This window comes from Purpureocillium lilacinum (assembly GCF_023168085.1).
Source record: "Purpureocillium lilacinum CBS 284.36 DNA, scaffold_1, whole genome shotgun sequence".
NCBI classification, from domain to species: Eukaryota; Fungi; Ascomycota; class Sordariomycetes; order Hypocreales; family Ophiocordycipitaceae; genus Purpureocillium; species Purpureocillium lilacinum.
The window spans coordinates 6,639,701-6,653,277 of NW_027072111.1; the positions used below are offsets into that span (position 1 = coordinate 6,639,701).

At 62.2% G+C, this 13,577-nt stretch overlaps 7 protein-coding genes across 7 annotated transcripts; 4 read left to right on the top strand and 3 right to left on the bottom strand.

Moving 5' to 3' along the window:
* Positions 1-1,755: 1,755 nt before the first annotated feature.
* PLICBS_001618 (uncharacterized protein) lies at positions 1,756-4,203 on the top strand (the record flags this gene model as incomplete). Its single annotated transcript, XM_018317297.1, has 4 exons — positions 1,756-2,343; positions 2,420-2,524; positions 2,581-3,952; positions 4,004-4,203. The coding sequence occupies 4 exons, from the start codon at positions 1,756-1,758 to the stop codon at positions 4,201-4,203; spliced, it is 2,265 nt and encodes a 754-aa protein (XP_018182822.1).
* Positions 4,204-5,482: 1,279 nt separating this feature from the next.
* Positions 5,483-6,737, top strand: PLICBS_001619 (uncharacterized protein; the record flags this gene model as incomplete). Its single annotated transcript, XM_065599870.1, has 3 exons — positions 5,483-5,773; positions 5,849-5,887; positions 5,943-6,737. 3 exons carry the CDS (start codon positions 5,483-5,485, stop codon positions 6,735-6,737), a joined length of 1,125 nt encoding a protein of 374 aa, XP_065455942.1.
* A 425-nt stretch (positions 6,738-7,162) lies between these two features.
* Positions 7,163-8,088, bottom strand: PLICBS_001620 (uncharacterized protein; the record flags this gene model as incomplete). Its single annotated transcript, XM_018317295.2, has 3 exons — positions 7,163-7,629; positions 7,739-7,907; positions 8,065-8,088. The coding sequence occupies 3 exons, from the start codon at positions 8,086-8,088 to the stop codon at positions 7,163-7,165; spliced, it is 660 nt and encodes a 219-aa protein (XP_018182820.2).
* Positions 8,089-8,977: 889 nt separating this feature from the next.
* On the top strand, positions 8,978-9,419 carry PLICBS_001621 (RNA polymerase III C11 subunit; the record flags this gene model as incomplete). Its single annotated transcript, XM_018317294.1, has 2 exons — positions 8,978-8,987; positions 9,097-9,419. The coding sequence occupies 2 exons, from the start codon at positions 8,978-8,980 to the stop codon at positions 9,417-9,419; spliced, it is 333 nt and encodes a 110-aa protein (XP_018182819.1).
* A 320-nt stretch (positions 9,420-9,739) lies between these two features.
* PLICBS_001622 (suppressor of hpr1) lies at positions 9,740-10,296 on the bottom strand (the record flags this gene model as incomplete). The annotated part of the gene is made up of 2 exons (XM_018317293.2): positions 9,740-10,012; positions 10,186-10,296. The coding sequence occupies 2 exons, from the start codon at positions 10,294-10,296 to the stop codon at positions 9,740-9,742; spliced, it is 384 nt and encodes a 127-aa protein (XP_018182818.2).
* Positions 10,297-10,747: 451 nt separating this feature from the next.
* On the top strand, positions 10,748-12,040 carry PLICBS_001623 (uncharacterized protein; the record flags this gene model as incomplete). Its single annotated transcript, XM_018317292.2, has 1 exon — positions 10,748-12,040. The coding sequence occupies one exon, from the start codon at positions 10,748-10,750 to the stop codon at positions 12,038-12,040; it is 1,293 nt and encodes a 430-aa protein (XP_018182817.2).
* A 607-nt stretch (positions 12,041-12,647) lies between these two features.
* PLICBS_001624 (uncharacterized protein) lies at positions 12,648-13,258 on the bottom strand (the record flags this gene model as incomplete). Its single annotated transcript, XM_018317291.2, has 2 exons — positions 12,648-13,046; positions 13,178-13,258. 2 exons carry the CDS (start codon positions 13,256-13,258, stop codon positions 12,648-12,650), a joined length of 480 nt encoding a protein of 159 aa, XP_018182816.1.
* Between the last annotated feature and the right edge of the window lie 319 nt (positions 13,259-13,577).

Sequence of the window (13,577 nt, forward strand, 5' to 3'; positions counted from 1 at the left end):
GTGAATGGCCAGGACGAGCACGGCGCAACGCTATCGCACAGGGGCAGCCTCTGTCCCCGTGTCTCGCCGGTACTTGACTTTGCGGCCTTGGCTTTGTGGATGATGTGCGAGGGCCACGAACGCATGCTATTCTGGGCGTCGGGAGTTTGAATGGACGGACGAATCCCTGGGCGTGTGGGTACGCCGCCACAATGGAAGGTCAGGCCTAACTGGCGCCCACAGAAAACACGAGGCCCTCGCGACCTGGCTGCCTTACCCCGCCCACATGCTCCTCGAGGTGGCGCAAGTCCTAGATGGAAGTCCTGGGCGTCCAGGTCCCACCCACGATGAGAGTGGAGGACCTGCAAGGAGCCCTGTTGCGCGACAGCGCCAGATGCCCGACTTCGATGTCCAACGGCTCGCCCCGGTCTGCAAAGAGTCGAGAGGGGCCATTGGACTTTGTCTTCAGGCCCAGGGCGCCTGTTTTCGTCGCGGAACCCGTTCTCTGCATCCTTTATACAATCGCAGTAACGTGGGCCCTGCCTCCCCAGGCGCGAGGAGGACTGTGTTGGGCGCATCAAGTTAGCGGGGTGACGCTCAGTCCCGCCGCCGCAGTGCCCAACGGACCACCCAGGCCGGGAGGCGACGAGATTTGGAAACCGTGGGAGCCGTCGACGGTTCTGGGGGGCGCGAGGACAGCCGTGCCGTCTTGCCTCAGGACCTTCGAAGGGCTTGTCCACAGGTTAGTACCTATGATGTCTGCCCGGATCATCGCCCGGAGCATCATCGATCTGGCCTGCACAGCAGGGAAATTGGGAGGATTCTTGCGCGCAGAGTCGAAGCTACTGTAGGCGAGGCCAAGGTGCAGGACTTTTGCGCCTATCAGCTCGGGTACTTGTGCTTGGTGGGATGGAAGAGCTCTGCCTCTAGTACTCCGTACATGCTACAGTCCTCGCCGCTCGAGGATGAGGACTTGACGTGCGCTGCGCGGCCGCTGCCCTGGATCTGACTGACCCCGCCTGCGCGACAGATTTATCAGCCGCACAGCGCGCGCAGCGTTCATCATTCTCGTTCATCGTCATCTCACCGTCGCCTTCGCCGCTGCCCGCACGCAGTTTGGCGTCATCCGTCTCCGACCCGCTCCTCGTGCGTTTTGGCGACGGCGCCTCTGTTTGATCAGACAACTTGTACCTACGGACACCTGCGGCGGCGCTGCGCCGTATCTTGCCCCAGAGCGAGCAGCCCAGCCCAGCGCAAGTCAGCCAAGCCCAGCCGCCGCCATTCGCCATCCCCCATCCATCCACCATCCCGTGGTCATCAGCTCCCGGGCTCGCCTTCAGCCACGCGGAACCACAAAAGCCGTCGCTGCCAGCTTACACCTCAGCGCTTCCTCCCGGCCTGCGGCTCAGCCCACAGGCCAGCGGCACGCCCAAGCAGCCCACCCCCATTCGCCCAGGGCTGCTAATTTCTGACCCGACCCGGGCCCTGACCCCAGTCGTGTCCTGTGGCTCACCCGTCAACGCCTCCATCCGCCTTCTCTCCTTCTCCTCCTCCTTCGCCCACGCACGCACGCACGCACGCCGCCGCTCGCTCGCTGCCCCCGCCGCCCGCCAGACGCGCGCCCCAGCCCAGCCCAAGCAAGTCCCTCCCCCGTCTTTGCGGCTGTTGCTCAGCTCCGTCCCGTCAGGTCAGGGCTTTCTCGAGTCCCTCCTCTCCTCTTCCCCTTTCCCATTCCATTCTGCCCCGTTTTGTCCTTTCCCTCTCTCGCTTTTCCATATGAGCTCTATGAACTCCCGCCTCAAAGGCTTCGGGTTCGGGAAACGCAAATCAGCCGCAAGCATCCAGACCACCGAGGGGGTCCCTCCCGCCAGCACCCCTCCGCCAGGTCAAATACCTCAACACCAGCAGATCCCGCACCCCGGCCCGACGCCTCCCCTCGGCGCCTCGTCGTCGACGACCAGTCTCCCCATGAACCACCCGGGCCCAGGCAACCGGCCGCCCAGCTACACGGCCAACTACCCTCAGGGCCCTCCCGGCGCGCCTGTCGACCGCACCAGCCCTCACCCCGGACCCCTCAACCGCACCCCGCCGAGCCAGATGGCCGGAGGCCCGCCTCCCATCAACACGGGCGCCCCCGTCGGCTACCCCCCGAACATGAACCCCATGGGCCAAGGGCCGCCGCCGATGGGAGCTCCCGCGCCCGGCGGTGGCCCCCCCGGGTTCGGTGGCCAGCAGGGATATCCTCCCGGCGGACCGCCCCCGGCTGGAGGTCCCATTGCCCAGCAGTACCAGCGAACGAACCCCGCCGCCGAGGTCGAGGGCGCGAGCAAGAGCAAGGCCCAGCTGATCGTGGGCATTGATTTCGTCAGTCCTCCCGAGAATCCTTCCCCGCTCGCGGGGCACGGCGCGCGCTTCTGATCGCTGCTAACCACCCGCGCAGGGCACAACTTTCTCCGGCGTCGCGTTTGCCTTCGCGACCAACAACGAGGCCAAGGAGGACATCATCACGGAGTGGCCAGGTGCTGGCTCGTACACGAAGCAAAAGGTGGCTTCCCTGGCTGTTCGAGATGTGCCTCGCCGCCACTAACGCTACCGCTGCAGATCCCAACTGTCCTGTACTACGACCAGTACCAGAAGGTCGTCGGCTGGGGACCCGACATCGCCGACGCCCTAGCCCCGACCGGCTACCCCAAGCCCGGCGTGCAAAAGGTCGAGTGGTTCAAGCTGCAGCTCATGCTCAGCGGCAACACGTACATTGACCCCATCAACCTGCCTCCCCTGCCCCCGGGCAAGTCCGAAATCGATGTCGCGGCCGACTACCTCTTCAAGCTCCGCCAGGCTATGCGGTCGGCGTTGCAGAAGACGCTGGGCGAGGTCTTCAACCGAGAGGAGCGCAACATCCGGTACTACCTGACGGTGCCTGCCATCTGGAACGACGCTGGCAAGGCGGCGACGCGTGCTGCCGCCATCCAGGCCGGATTCCTCCGCGACGAGAACGACAACCGCCTGACGCTGATTTCCGAGCCCGAAGCCGCCGCCCTCTTCTGCTCCAAGACCGGTCTCCTCAACCTCAAGGTCCACGACGCCGTGCTCATCGTCGACTGCGGCGGTGGCACCGTGGATTTGATCGCCTATGAAGTGGAGGAGGAGAACCCCTTTACTGTTGCCGAGTGCACGGCTGGATCCGGAGACTCATGCGGCTCCACCGCCCTGAACCGCAACTTCAGCAACATCCTGCGCACCAAGATCCGCAAGATGAAGCTGCCAGACGGGTCCAAGACGGCTGGCCGAGTCTACGCCAAGTGTATCATGGACTTTGAGAACCGTATCAAGGCCGATTTCCGCAACAACGGCCAGAAGTGGGCCGTCGACGTGGGCATCGAGGCCGAGTTCCCCGAGGCCGGCATCGAGGAAGGATACATGACCTTTACCAACGAGGAGATTCTGCAGTGCTTCGAGCCGGTGGTCAACCGCATCCTGGAGCTGGTGCGCAACCAGATCATCGCCATCCAGGCGCAGAACCGCACGCTACAGAACATCCTGGTCGTCGGTGGCTTCGGCGCCTCGGAGTACCTGTTCCAGCAGATCAAGCTTCACGTGCCGCCGCAGTTCCAGTCCAAGGTAGTCCGCCCCATGGACTCGGTGGCCGCCATCGTCAAGGGCGCCGTCACCGCCGGCATCACGGAGCGCATCATCACCCATCGCGTGGCCCGTCGGCATTATCTCATGGCGACGCTGCAGCCTTTCAAGGAGGGGTACCATCCGGAGGCGTACCGCGTGCCCTCGCTGGACGGAAAGGACCGGTGCAAGTTCACGCGACAGATCTTCGTGCAGAAGGGACAAAAGGTCAAGAACGGCGAGCCGGTCAAGGTGTCCTTTTTCCGGCAGGTCGCTCCCGGCGCCACACTCATGTACGAAGACGTGCTGTACGCGTGCGACGACGATGTGTGCCCCGAGTACACCAAGGATCCTCGTAAGTCTGACGGTGGCAAAGAATTGTGCAGCTGATACTAACCCTGAATAGGCATCAAGGAAGTCGTGACGCTCACCTCGGACCTGTCGCGCAAGAATCTCGAAAAGGACTTTGAGCGGATGGACACACCGCAGGGCACATTCTACCGTGTCTACTTCGACATCTACCTAACGCTCGACGGCTCAGAATTCAGCGCCGAGCTGGTGTGCCAGGGCGAGGTCATGGGCCGCTGCCGGGCGCGCTTCAGGTAACGGGTGACGGAGGAGCAAGAGTGTGCGTAATGAATTTCGTGGCTTTCGATAGAGGCGGCATGTCATCTCTGGGCCAAAAAATGATACCTGCGGAGCTTGGATGCATGGGAAGAGGAAGCCGGACGCCTTTATTGGGCGAGACGACCGAGACGAGACGGTGCAACGAACTTAGGGAGATGTGGTGGCAGGATGCGGCCTCGACTCGGATTTATGAGTTGGCTTGAGTCTTGACGTGGATAATAGACAGTGGCCGAGTTGAAGCTTAGAGGCACCTTCAGATATATAGTGTCAATGCTGCACTTGGGGATTCCCTGGCTACGGACGCAGCGGCGCATGGACATGGCTCGACTGGGGTGTTGATTGTCGCTTGCCTGGAGTTGAGTGCCATCAGTATCGGACAAACGCACGCAACAGCCTGGCCTGGGGTGGATTACGACACCAAGACGCTCCATGTCGTCCTTCAGGAACCTGGGCGTGAGCTCCTCCTCTGTACTACATGACGCTATTCCCAATATGGAAAGGATGCTGCGCTGTGGGGTTGGCCGAGCTGTTCCTGGACCCCTGGCGGGTGGCAGGCGCAAGTTGCAACGGGAGCCAGTCGCTCCTGCGTCATACCTCAACGTGAGGATTCCAGGTTCTTGGCGGCAAGGCAATGGTAGAAGCGCCCGCCGTCGCCCATGATGGCTCCCAACTCTCCCCCATCCTCCAAACCGCTACTATTACGACCTGCCGGCCAGGCTTCTTCAAACAAACGACCAACCTCATCGAAATATTTCTCATCTTTGATTACCTGGAATTGCCAGCTCAGCTCTTATACGGCGTATATAAGGACTCGTCTGCCAACACTTTGTCCGCGTCCCCCTCGCGCGGCAAACGAACCTTTTTTGCTCGACCTTGCCTTGTATTGTCCGTCTGCGCGCCTCTGACGTCCATTCCCAACAAGGGCAAATCAGGTTTGCGGTGCTGTCCATCGAAACGTCCCCCAATCACACGACGCTGGGCTTCACGGTCACGCTGCCTGCTGGTATAACTAGGACACCGTCATTGTTTGCCGCGCCATCGCTTCACTTCCTGCATCCTGGTCTGGCTCTTCTCTCGGATATACGCCATTCATACATGCCTACGCTGCGTTAACATCAAGCTACCAAGAATTGGCTAAACTGGCGAGCATTTGTCAGAGACCACGAGCTTTCAACACGTCGCTTAGCGGAAACAGTGTATGGGAGTCATGTTTCTTGCATCTCAAATACAGAACTCGCAGCCAGACCATAGCTGTTCCATGAGTCAGCTACTTCTGGCCGCGGTCACGTTTGGGTCGTTTCTTCATCCCGTCGAGTCGGTGCGGATTCCACACAGCAAGCGCCACCGGCAGGTCGGCTCTCCCAGAGATCTCAGAGGAAGCGGGCTGCCGGCGAGACGAGGTCCTCCAGAAAATTGGGAGGGCAAGATACCCCTCATTGTCGCCAACAAATGCGAGTCGACGATTTGGCCCGGTATCGCCACTCAGTCCGGCACCGGCCCCGGCACCGGCGGCTTTGCTCTGGAGCCCGGGACGAACAAGACGCTTTGGGTCAGTCCCGAATGGCAAGGCCGTGTGTGGGGGCGCACCAACTGTACTGTAAATGGAGACTCGTGCGCTTGCAAGACGGGAGACTGCTTCTCCAAACTCGACTGCGAATTCAGCGTAAGTATCACTCCAGCTCGGTGACTCTGAGACTCGACTCTGACCGGCTCGACAGGGAGCACCCCCTGCCACCCTTGCCGAGTTCAACCTCGCCGGCGGCGTGACGGGCATGCAAACCTTTTACGACATCTCCCTCGTCGACGGGTACAACCTACCCATGGGCATCAACTATATCCCGGCGAAAAACACGACGTATATCCCGCCCAACCTCACCAACTGCGCTTGCGTGGCAACGAGCGGCTGGTTATACACCAAGGCCCAGACCGGGACGTTTTACGCCAACTCGACGTATCCGATTCCCCTGGAACCAGATGAGACAAATGACAGCGTCGGTAGCTGGTGTCCATGGCCGAACCTCGCCTTTCCTCCTACCAAGCCCGGGGATGGCATCTACCCCTACCCCGATGACAAGATTCAGCGTCCGGCCTTTTCTCCCTGCAAGAGCGCCTGCGCGGCCACCGGGTCCGACAAAGACTGTTGCGTGGGCAAATATCACGACCCCAAGATCTGCAAGCCATCTCTGTACAGCAAGTCGGTCAAGGCCGTGTGCCCCGACGCTTACAGCTTTGCCTTTGATGACCAGCAATCAACTTTTATCATTCCGAAGGGCGGCGGCTGGGAGGTGGTCATGTGTCCGGCTGGACGCTCGACTAATATCCTGCGCCAGCTAGGCAAGGAGCTGTTTGAGATTGCCAGCGGCGGGCGGCTGTCGGAGCTGTCTATGAAGCGGCTGCGCAACGTCACCTATATCGAAGCTGACAAGGAGGGAGCTGCGAGCAGGGGACGGCCGCTTGGCACGGCGACGACCGGTGTCGTTGCCGCCGCCGCCGCCGCTTGGCTTGCCCTGTGAGAGCGCACGCGGTTCTAAGTAGCGACCCAGCTGGTCTGGTGTCTGAGAGCAAGCAATGCGTCCTGACCGCCAAGGAACGCGAACACGACGTCATGATGGATAGGCAGACTTGAAGTCTAGCCTACAAACGATACCTTTAGCAGCAGCATACCTAGTACCTAGAGTCATATACCCAGTTTCTTTGTATCAAATCGCACCTGGGAATCCGGCGATAACTACCTGCCCGGTGCTGTCGTACACTTGGGGCGTGCAAATGTCTAGCGCTCATGTCGTACACTGTACGTTATGCTCCAACACATCTCTGTCGTGGTAAATGGCACGCTCAACGCCGTTCCGCGCCCGCCGCCCTGCCGGCTCTGTCCGCCTGCCGGTCGCAACGCCGCGTTGGGTGCGTGCGGCAGCAACATGTATGTATGCCCCCCAAATCACTTCCGTGCCTTGCGCTCCCTTCTCCTGCGCTCCCACTCGGCGCGCTCCTCGTCGTCACTGCCGCTAAACTCTGCATCGTCGTCATCGTCATCGCTCGCCTGCGCGTCGAGCACAGCGGCCGATTTCGCTCCCGTGCCGTTGCTAGCGGGGTTGGACGTCTCGACGACGTCGGCAAAGTCGCCGGCGTTTTGGCTGGCGTACTCGTGCTGGCGGATGAGGTCCCTGAGCTCCTGGTTGGAGGGGTCGACGAGCTGGGCGGGGGTGAGGCGGGCGCGGTTGCGGGCGCGGGGGCTGGAGCCGGCCTCGAGCATCATGGAGACGAGGGCGAGGCCGAAGGGCCGCTGGGCGGGGGGCTCGGCGTTGAGCCAGCGGATGGCGGAGTGGAGGGGGGTGTCGCCCTCGAGGCGGTTGACGGGGTCGCATTCGAAGGCGGGCTGGTCGAGGAGGAGGTCGATGACTTCGTCTGCGCGGATTGGGTGCGCGGACACGCGCGGGGTGTCAGTCGGGGAAGGGGGGGCCTAGGCAGGCGGCGGAAGGGGGGAGAGGGATAAGAATTGGATATATATACGCACAGTTGCCGCGGGAGGCGGCCTCGTGGTAGAGGTGGTTGCCCATGACGGTGGTGGTGCGGTTGAGGAGCGAGGTGATTTCGTCATCGGGCTTGCCGTCGAGCAGCTCGGTGAGGAGGTCCGTGTTGTTGCCGCGGCAGGCGGCGATGAGCTGCTCCTTGATGGAGGCGCCCTGTTCCTCGGTTTCTTGTCAGCACCTGTTCGAGCCAGCCTTTTTCCTTTGGAGGGGAACCCAAGGGGAGGAGACGTTGAGGTAGTGCTGTGCGCATCGGAGGAGAGTTGCTCCCCCAGCGGCAGAGCAAGGAGAGGATAGGGGGGGGAGAACGAACCTCGTGCTCCTCGTCGGCGGCCATGATGGGGCGGGCGGTCCTGATGGGCTATGTGCGTAGCTATGTAGGGATGTATGCCGGTTTTTGGTCCCCTCATGAGGGGGGGTGCGAGCGGGAGGCGCGGGGACAGGCGAGCAGGCGCTCTAGGTTTTGTGTGAGAGGTGGCTGTTCGTCGGGAGGGAGAGGTGGTTGTTGTCGACGTGTAAGGTGGACGGCGTCGAGGTCACGTCGTCGTCGTCGTCGTGGGGATGACGGGGGGGGAAGTGATCGTAGGGGCGGCGGCGGCGGCGGCGATGGCGGGCGCAACGCGTACAAGTATGAGTAGCTTATGCGTGCCGGGAGGCGGTGCGGCGGCGGTGGGCTGGAGGTGGGGGACTGGGTGTTGGAAAGCGAAGTGGGCGGCGTTGACGTCGGTGAGGTGAGAGTACGGGGGGGGCGGACGAGGAATGGAGGGGACTGTGCCCCAGGCTCCAGCTACTGAGGTGACCTCAACTGCGCTGTCTGGTCCCTGTGCCCCTGAAGCGGGCTCCGCTGCCTGGGGTGGCCCTAGGTAGGTTGGACTGAGGTGCAACGCAGGGCGAGGGTAGGGGCCCCAGGCCACCTGCAACTGAGGCGAGCCCGAGGTGCTGGGCCGCTGGTGGTGGTACGTAGTAGCGGGGCCCGGATGGCCTGGGAGTTGGACCCCACCACGACTGGGCGCCTCTTCCGGGAAGCTTGACCGTCATGCCGCATTTTTCTTTCGCCGTCGCAACCCACGCAAGACGACGACCGCGAGGACCACGAACACGACCACGACGCAGACGACGACGGGCGCTCGGGCGCCTTGACCGACGCACAATATTCGAAAACCTGCTTTCAATTCACACTCTGCCTGCTACGCCGCTCCCCAGCGCAAGGGGATCGCTCGCCCGCCATGCTGCTCTGTACGTGGAGATGCGACCCGACCCGACCTGCCCTGCCTCCTCCCTCTTCTCCGTCCTGGCAGTCCAGAGCGAAGGAAAAAAACGAACCAAATCGCTGACTCTTCTCCAGTCTGCCCGCAGTGCGCCAACATCCTAACCGTGTCGCTCACCAACGCGCGCCTCAACCGACTCGAGTGCCGGACGTGCCCCTTCGAGCACAGCATCACGGAGCCCGTCTTCTCGCGGCGCGTCTACGAGCGCAAGGAGAAGGAGGACGTCTTCGGCGGGCCGGGCGCCTGGGACAATGCGCAAAAGGGCCGCGTGCAGTGCCCCAACGACGGCTGCGACGGCGACGAGGCCGCCTTCTTCCAGGTCCAGATCCGCAGTGCCGACGAGCCCATGACGAGCTTCTACAAGTGCATGACGTGCGGCCACCGCTGGCGCGAGAACTGAGCAGCAATTCTGCCTGTGTGGTTTTCGCTGTATCTTGGTTTTTTCGGAGGCATATCCGGCGTTTTGAGAATGGGATTTGGGGCGTTGGAGGAAAGCTCGGGGCATATTGTGTTAAGCGATGATATCTTGTGGTAGACCTGAAGGTAGACCATGATCCATTCCGCGGCGGCTCGGCCCTTCTGCGGGCTGCCGGTTTCTATTATTTTGTTTCGTAAGAGTGTTGCACGTCGTGCCGTCGTGTCGTCGTCGTAGCTGGCCCTTGGGTTTCGTATCCGAGTGGCGGGCCCGGGTCAGAAGCTGCCGCCACCTGGTATTGTCGCTCACGCCTCGCGGTGCCACTGCACCGACGCGCGCATCTCCTCGTCGACCAGCTGGGCCACCAGGTCCGGGCTCATGATGTCCTGGCGGAAGCGCTCCTGCTGCAGGAGCTCGAGGTGGCGCAAGGTCGGGCCCGGGTGCGTCAGGTACTGGAGGTACGGCGGCCGGGACCAGTACCGCAGGTAGGCGAGGTAGGCGACGAAGGCGGGCTGCGAGAGGAGCTTCTGCGACGCGAGGTGGTTGAGGTAGAAGGGGTTGGCGAGCGACTGGACGAACTGTGGCCGGAGAATGTCAGCGCGTGTTTCCTTTTGCCTGCTGCTCCCATCCTCCGGAGTCTCCCAAGTTCGAGTAAGGCTTGCTACGTACAGACGCCGCCGTCGCCGCCGAGGCCATTCGACGACGAAGGCCAGGGGCAAAGAGGCGCGTAAACGGGGGAAAGGAAACTCACCTCAAGCTCAATCTCGAAGCGCGAGTAGCCGCCGTACATGGGCTCCTCGCTGCCGTCCTTGGCGGGGGGCGCGGGTGGCGGCGAGTCCATTGACACGTCCTGCGAGGCCATATTGCTTCTCGGGTCGCGCGTGGGAGCTGTTGGATGTCGCGTCGTGGTTGACGTCAAGTTGATGCCGAGCCGTGAAAGTGCCAAGTTCGATGGAGCAGCGTTGCGAACGAGCCACCGAGGGATCGCGATGTCTTGTGGCGGGGCTCCACTTTCAACCACAACCACAACCGGCGTGAACGTCGGGGCTGGCCTACAGGCAGCTGCCATTATCTTCACTCCTCCCACTTCCGCCGTGGCCGCCGCTCCAGCCAGCACCATCCAAAAATAAGTGAATGAGCCCAGCTATCATCTTGCGTCTCTAGGAAGCTATTGATGGCTCTGCGTACACGCTCGCCTTGACACTACCCTGTACCCTTGGACAGCTGGTCGCAGGGGCAGCAAACAGCTCTTACACTCAAACGCACTTTCATTCATCCATTCATCACCCTTCCTCGCCTATGTTTACTTAGCCATGTCATCACTGAAGGTTAGCACACGCATCCTCATCATCTCCGACACACACGGCGCCCAGCCCTACGTCAAGCCCTCAACAACAACAACGACAACCACCATCAGCAACATCACCACCAGCAACAGCAACAGCAGCAACCAGCCCGACACCGAAGACGAACTCACCTCCCCCACCGCCAACCTCCTCCACGCGCCCACCGGCTTCCGCGACCCCCTCCCCTCCGCCGACGTCGCCATCCACTGCGGCGACCTCACGCGACGCAGCACCCCCGCCGAGTTCGCCGCCACCTTTGCCTTCCTCTCCGCCCTGCGCGCGCCCCTCAAGCTCGCCATCGCGGGGAACCACGACCTCGCCCTCGACGCTGAGCACTGGTTCGAAGGCTATGAAGACGACGATGACGAAGGCGACGCTGCTGACCTGTACGGGGAGGGCCACCACGAGTGGGCCGCCGAGGCCCGGAGGAAGCGCCGCGAGGAGCGCCAAGCTGTGCTCGACATTGTTGCCCGCGCGGAGGCCCATGGCGTGAGGTACCTCACTGAAGGCACGCACAGCTTCGCGCTTGGCAATGGTGCGCGCTTGTCTGTGTATGCCAGTCCGTACACACCCGTGTTCGGCGGCTGGGCGTTCCAGTACCCGCCTGGGGCGCACGACTTCCGCATACCGCCGGGCGTGGACGTCGCCGTCACGCACGGCCCGCCACTCGGCGTCCTGGACGGTGCCGGGATGGCTCAGCTCCAGGGCCTGCCGCCCGACCATCCGGCGACCGACCGCGCCGGCTGCGACGCCCTCTTTCAGGCTGTGCACGCCGCGCGCCCGCAGCTGCATTGCTTTGGACACATCCACGAGGCATGGGGTGGCTACCTTGCCACCTGGCGCGATGACGACGGCCACAACGACGGCCAAGCACTGCCAGACGTGCAACAACACCAGCACCATCATCATCATCATCAACACCAACATCAGCATCAACATCACCACCACCGCCACCCAACCTGGCACTCCGCCATCGACCCCTCCACCTCGCAGCTCCTCTACACCGCGCGGCACCTCAAGCCCCAAACGCGCGCCGACCTCGTCTCCGTGACCCCCGAGGCCGTCCGCCGTCTCGCCCGGCTGAGCAGACAGCGGTGTGTGCACGTCGACACCACCGGCGCGGATGGCGGGGCCGCGCGTCTAGAAAAGGGCCGGCAGACGCTCTTCGTCAACGCCTCCATCATGGACGTCCGCTACCGGCCCTCGCAGCTGCCGTGGTTGGTCGACCTAGAACTTCCGCGGGCTGAGGCGCAACCGTGATGATTAAGGGAAAGTGAGGCTTGGCCTGGCGGGCATGACGTACATAGTGCACGACTACAATAGAGAAGTCCTTCAGCAGGATACTATTAGACATTGGACCGGCGTCATCAATTTGGGATTCAAATGATAAGAGTATATTGGCATTAGAGGAGGCTGCCAACGGTCAGTGGTTAGCTGACCTGATCTGTATGCCTAGGTTGAAATCATAACTACTTCCTCAGCGTTGTTGCAGAGTCTGACTGCCACTGGCACGGTCACTTGGACGTGACGTAAACATAGATGAAACAAAGAAAAGAAATCGTATTTATGAATCTATAATACGGTGAACCAAACATCATCTTCTTGCTTCTCTACTCTTTCGCGTGGAGAAACATGACCACCCCAAATGACCTCGGGCGGGCGACCCGGTCAAAAAATTCGGTAATTACAAGGTAAAAAGGCCCCTGGGAAGTGCTGCGCCGCCGAAAAACATGGGCCCCGGGATCCTGCGCGCGTCCATCTCGTGCCACATGAGCATCCCCTCGTGCCGAACCTCATTCCATTAACATTACGGTCCGAGATGCTGGCGAAGCTGGGGCCGGTGCGGCCGGTGCGACCGAAACGGGCTCTACAGAGCCATGGCGGCGGCCAGAGCCGCGGCCACGGCGCCGACGACGGGGCCGGCGTTGGCACCGGCGGTGATGGCCGGCTGGCTGGCCGTGGCCGTGATGGCGCCCGTGCCGGTGGGGTGGGCGGCCCCGGAGCCGGTGGGGGTGGGGGCGGCGGCGCCGGTGGACTCAACGGCGCTGGTCTGGCCGCCGGCGGGCGGCGGCACCTTGCCGACGCTGGCGCACAGCTCATCGCTCGCCTTCTGGATCAAGGGGAACTGCGACGGGTCGCAGCTCTTCTTGACGCAGTCGTGGGCCGCGGCCTCCGTCTTTGCGACGGCTTCGGGCTTGCAGAAGCAGACCGCATCGCTCTGGTCGGCGCAGCCGTTCGACTTGGCCGCTTCCGTGACGCAGGGGATCTGTGTGCGTGCGTGCGTGTCGTGTCAGCGTGGGGCCTTACGGTTCGGCTCCATACACGGAGCGATAACGATGCAATACGGCCAGCCAAGACAGGCAAAGGCCCGGCTGCACACATGGGCAAGCTACTTACAGCACACGCGGGGAACTTGGAGATGTCGGGGACAGCGGCAGCGAGCCCGCAGAGGGCGAGGGCAACAATGGCGGCCTTCATTTTGGGGGACGTTGAAAAAGAATGTACGCTTGGGGCTGAGACGCGAGACGTCGTCCGAGTATCGTTCTCAACGGCAAGTATGCACGACGCACAAGAGCGAGCGAAGAACGCAGGATGCAAACGCAACAAAATGATGGTAGCTTAGCGGACTGGAGGAAAGGTGAAGAAACGCAAGCAGACGACGTTGGGCAGGTAGCACATTTATTAACAGACAAGAGGGCTGACGAGGCAACACAAGCTTCTGTCCCACCCCCTCCTGCCATCCCCAGCCCATACCAAGATTCCCAACGGCCCTTGCCTGCTCCCGTCACCAACGGCG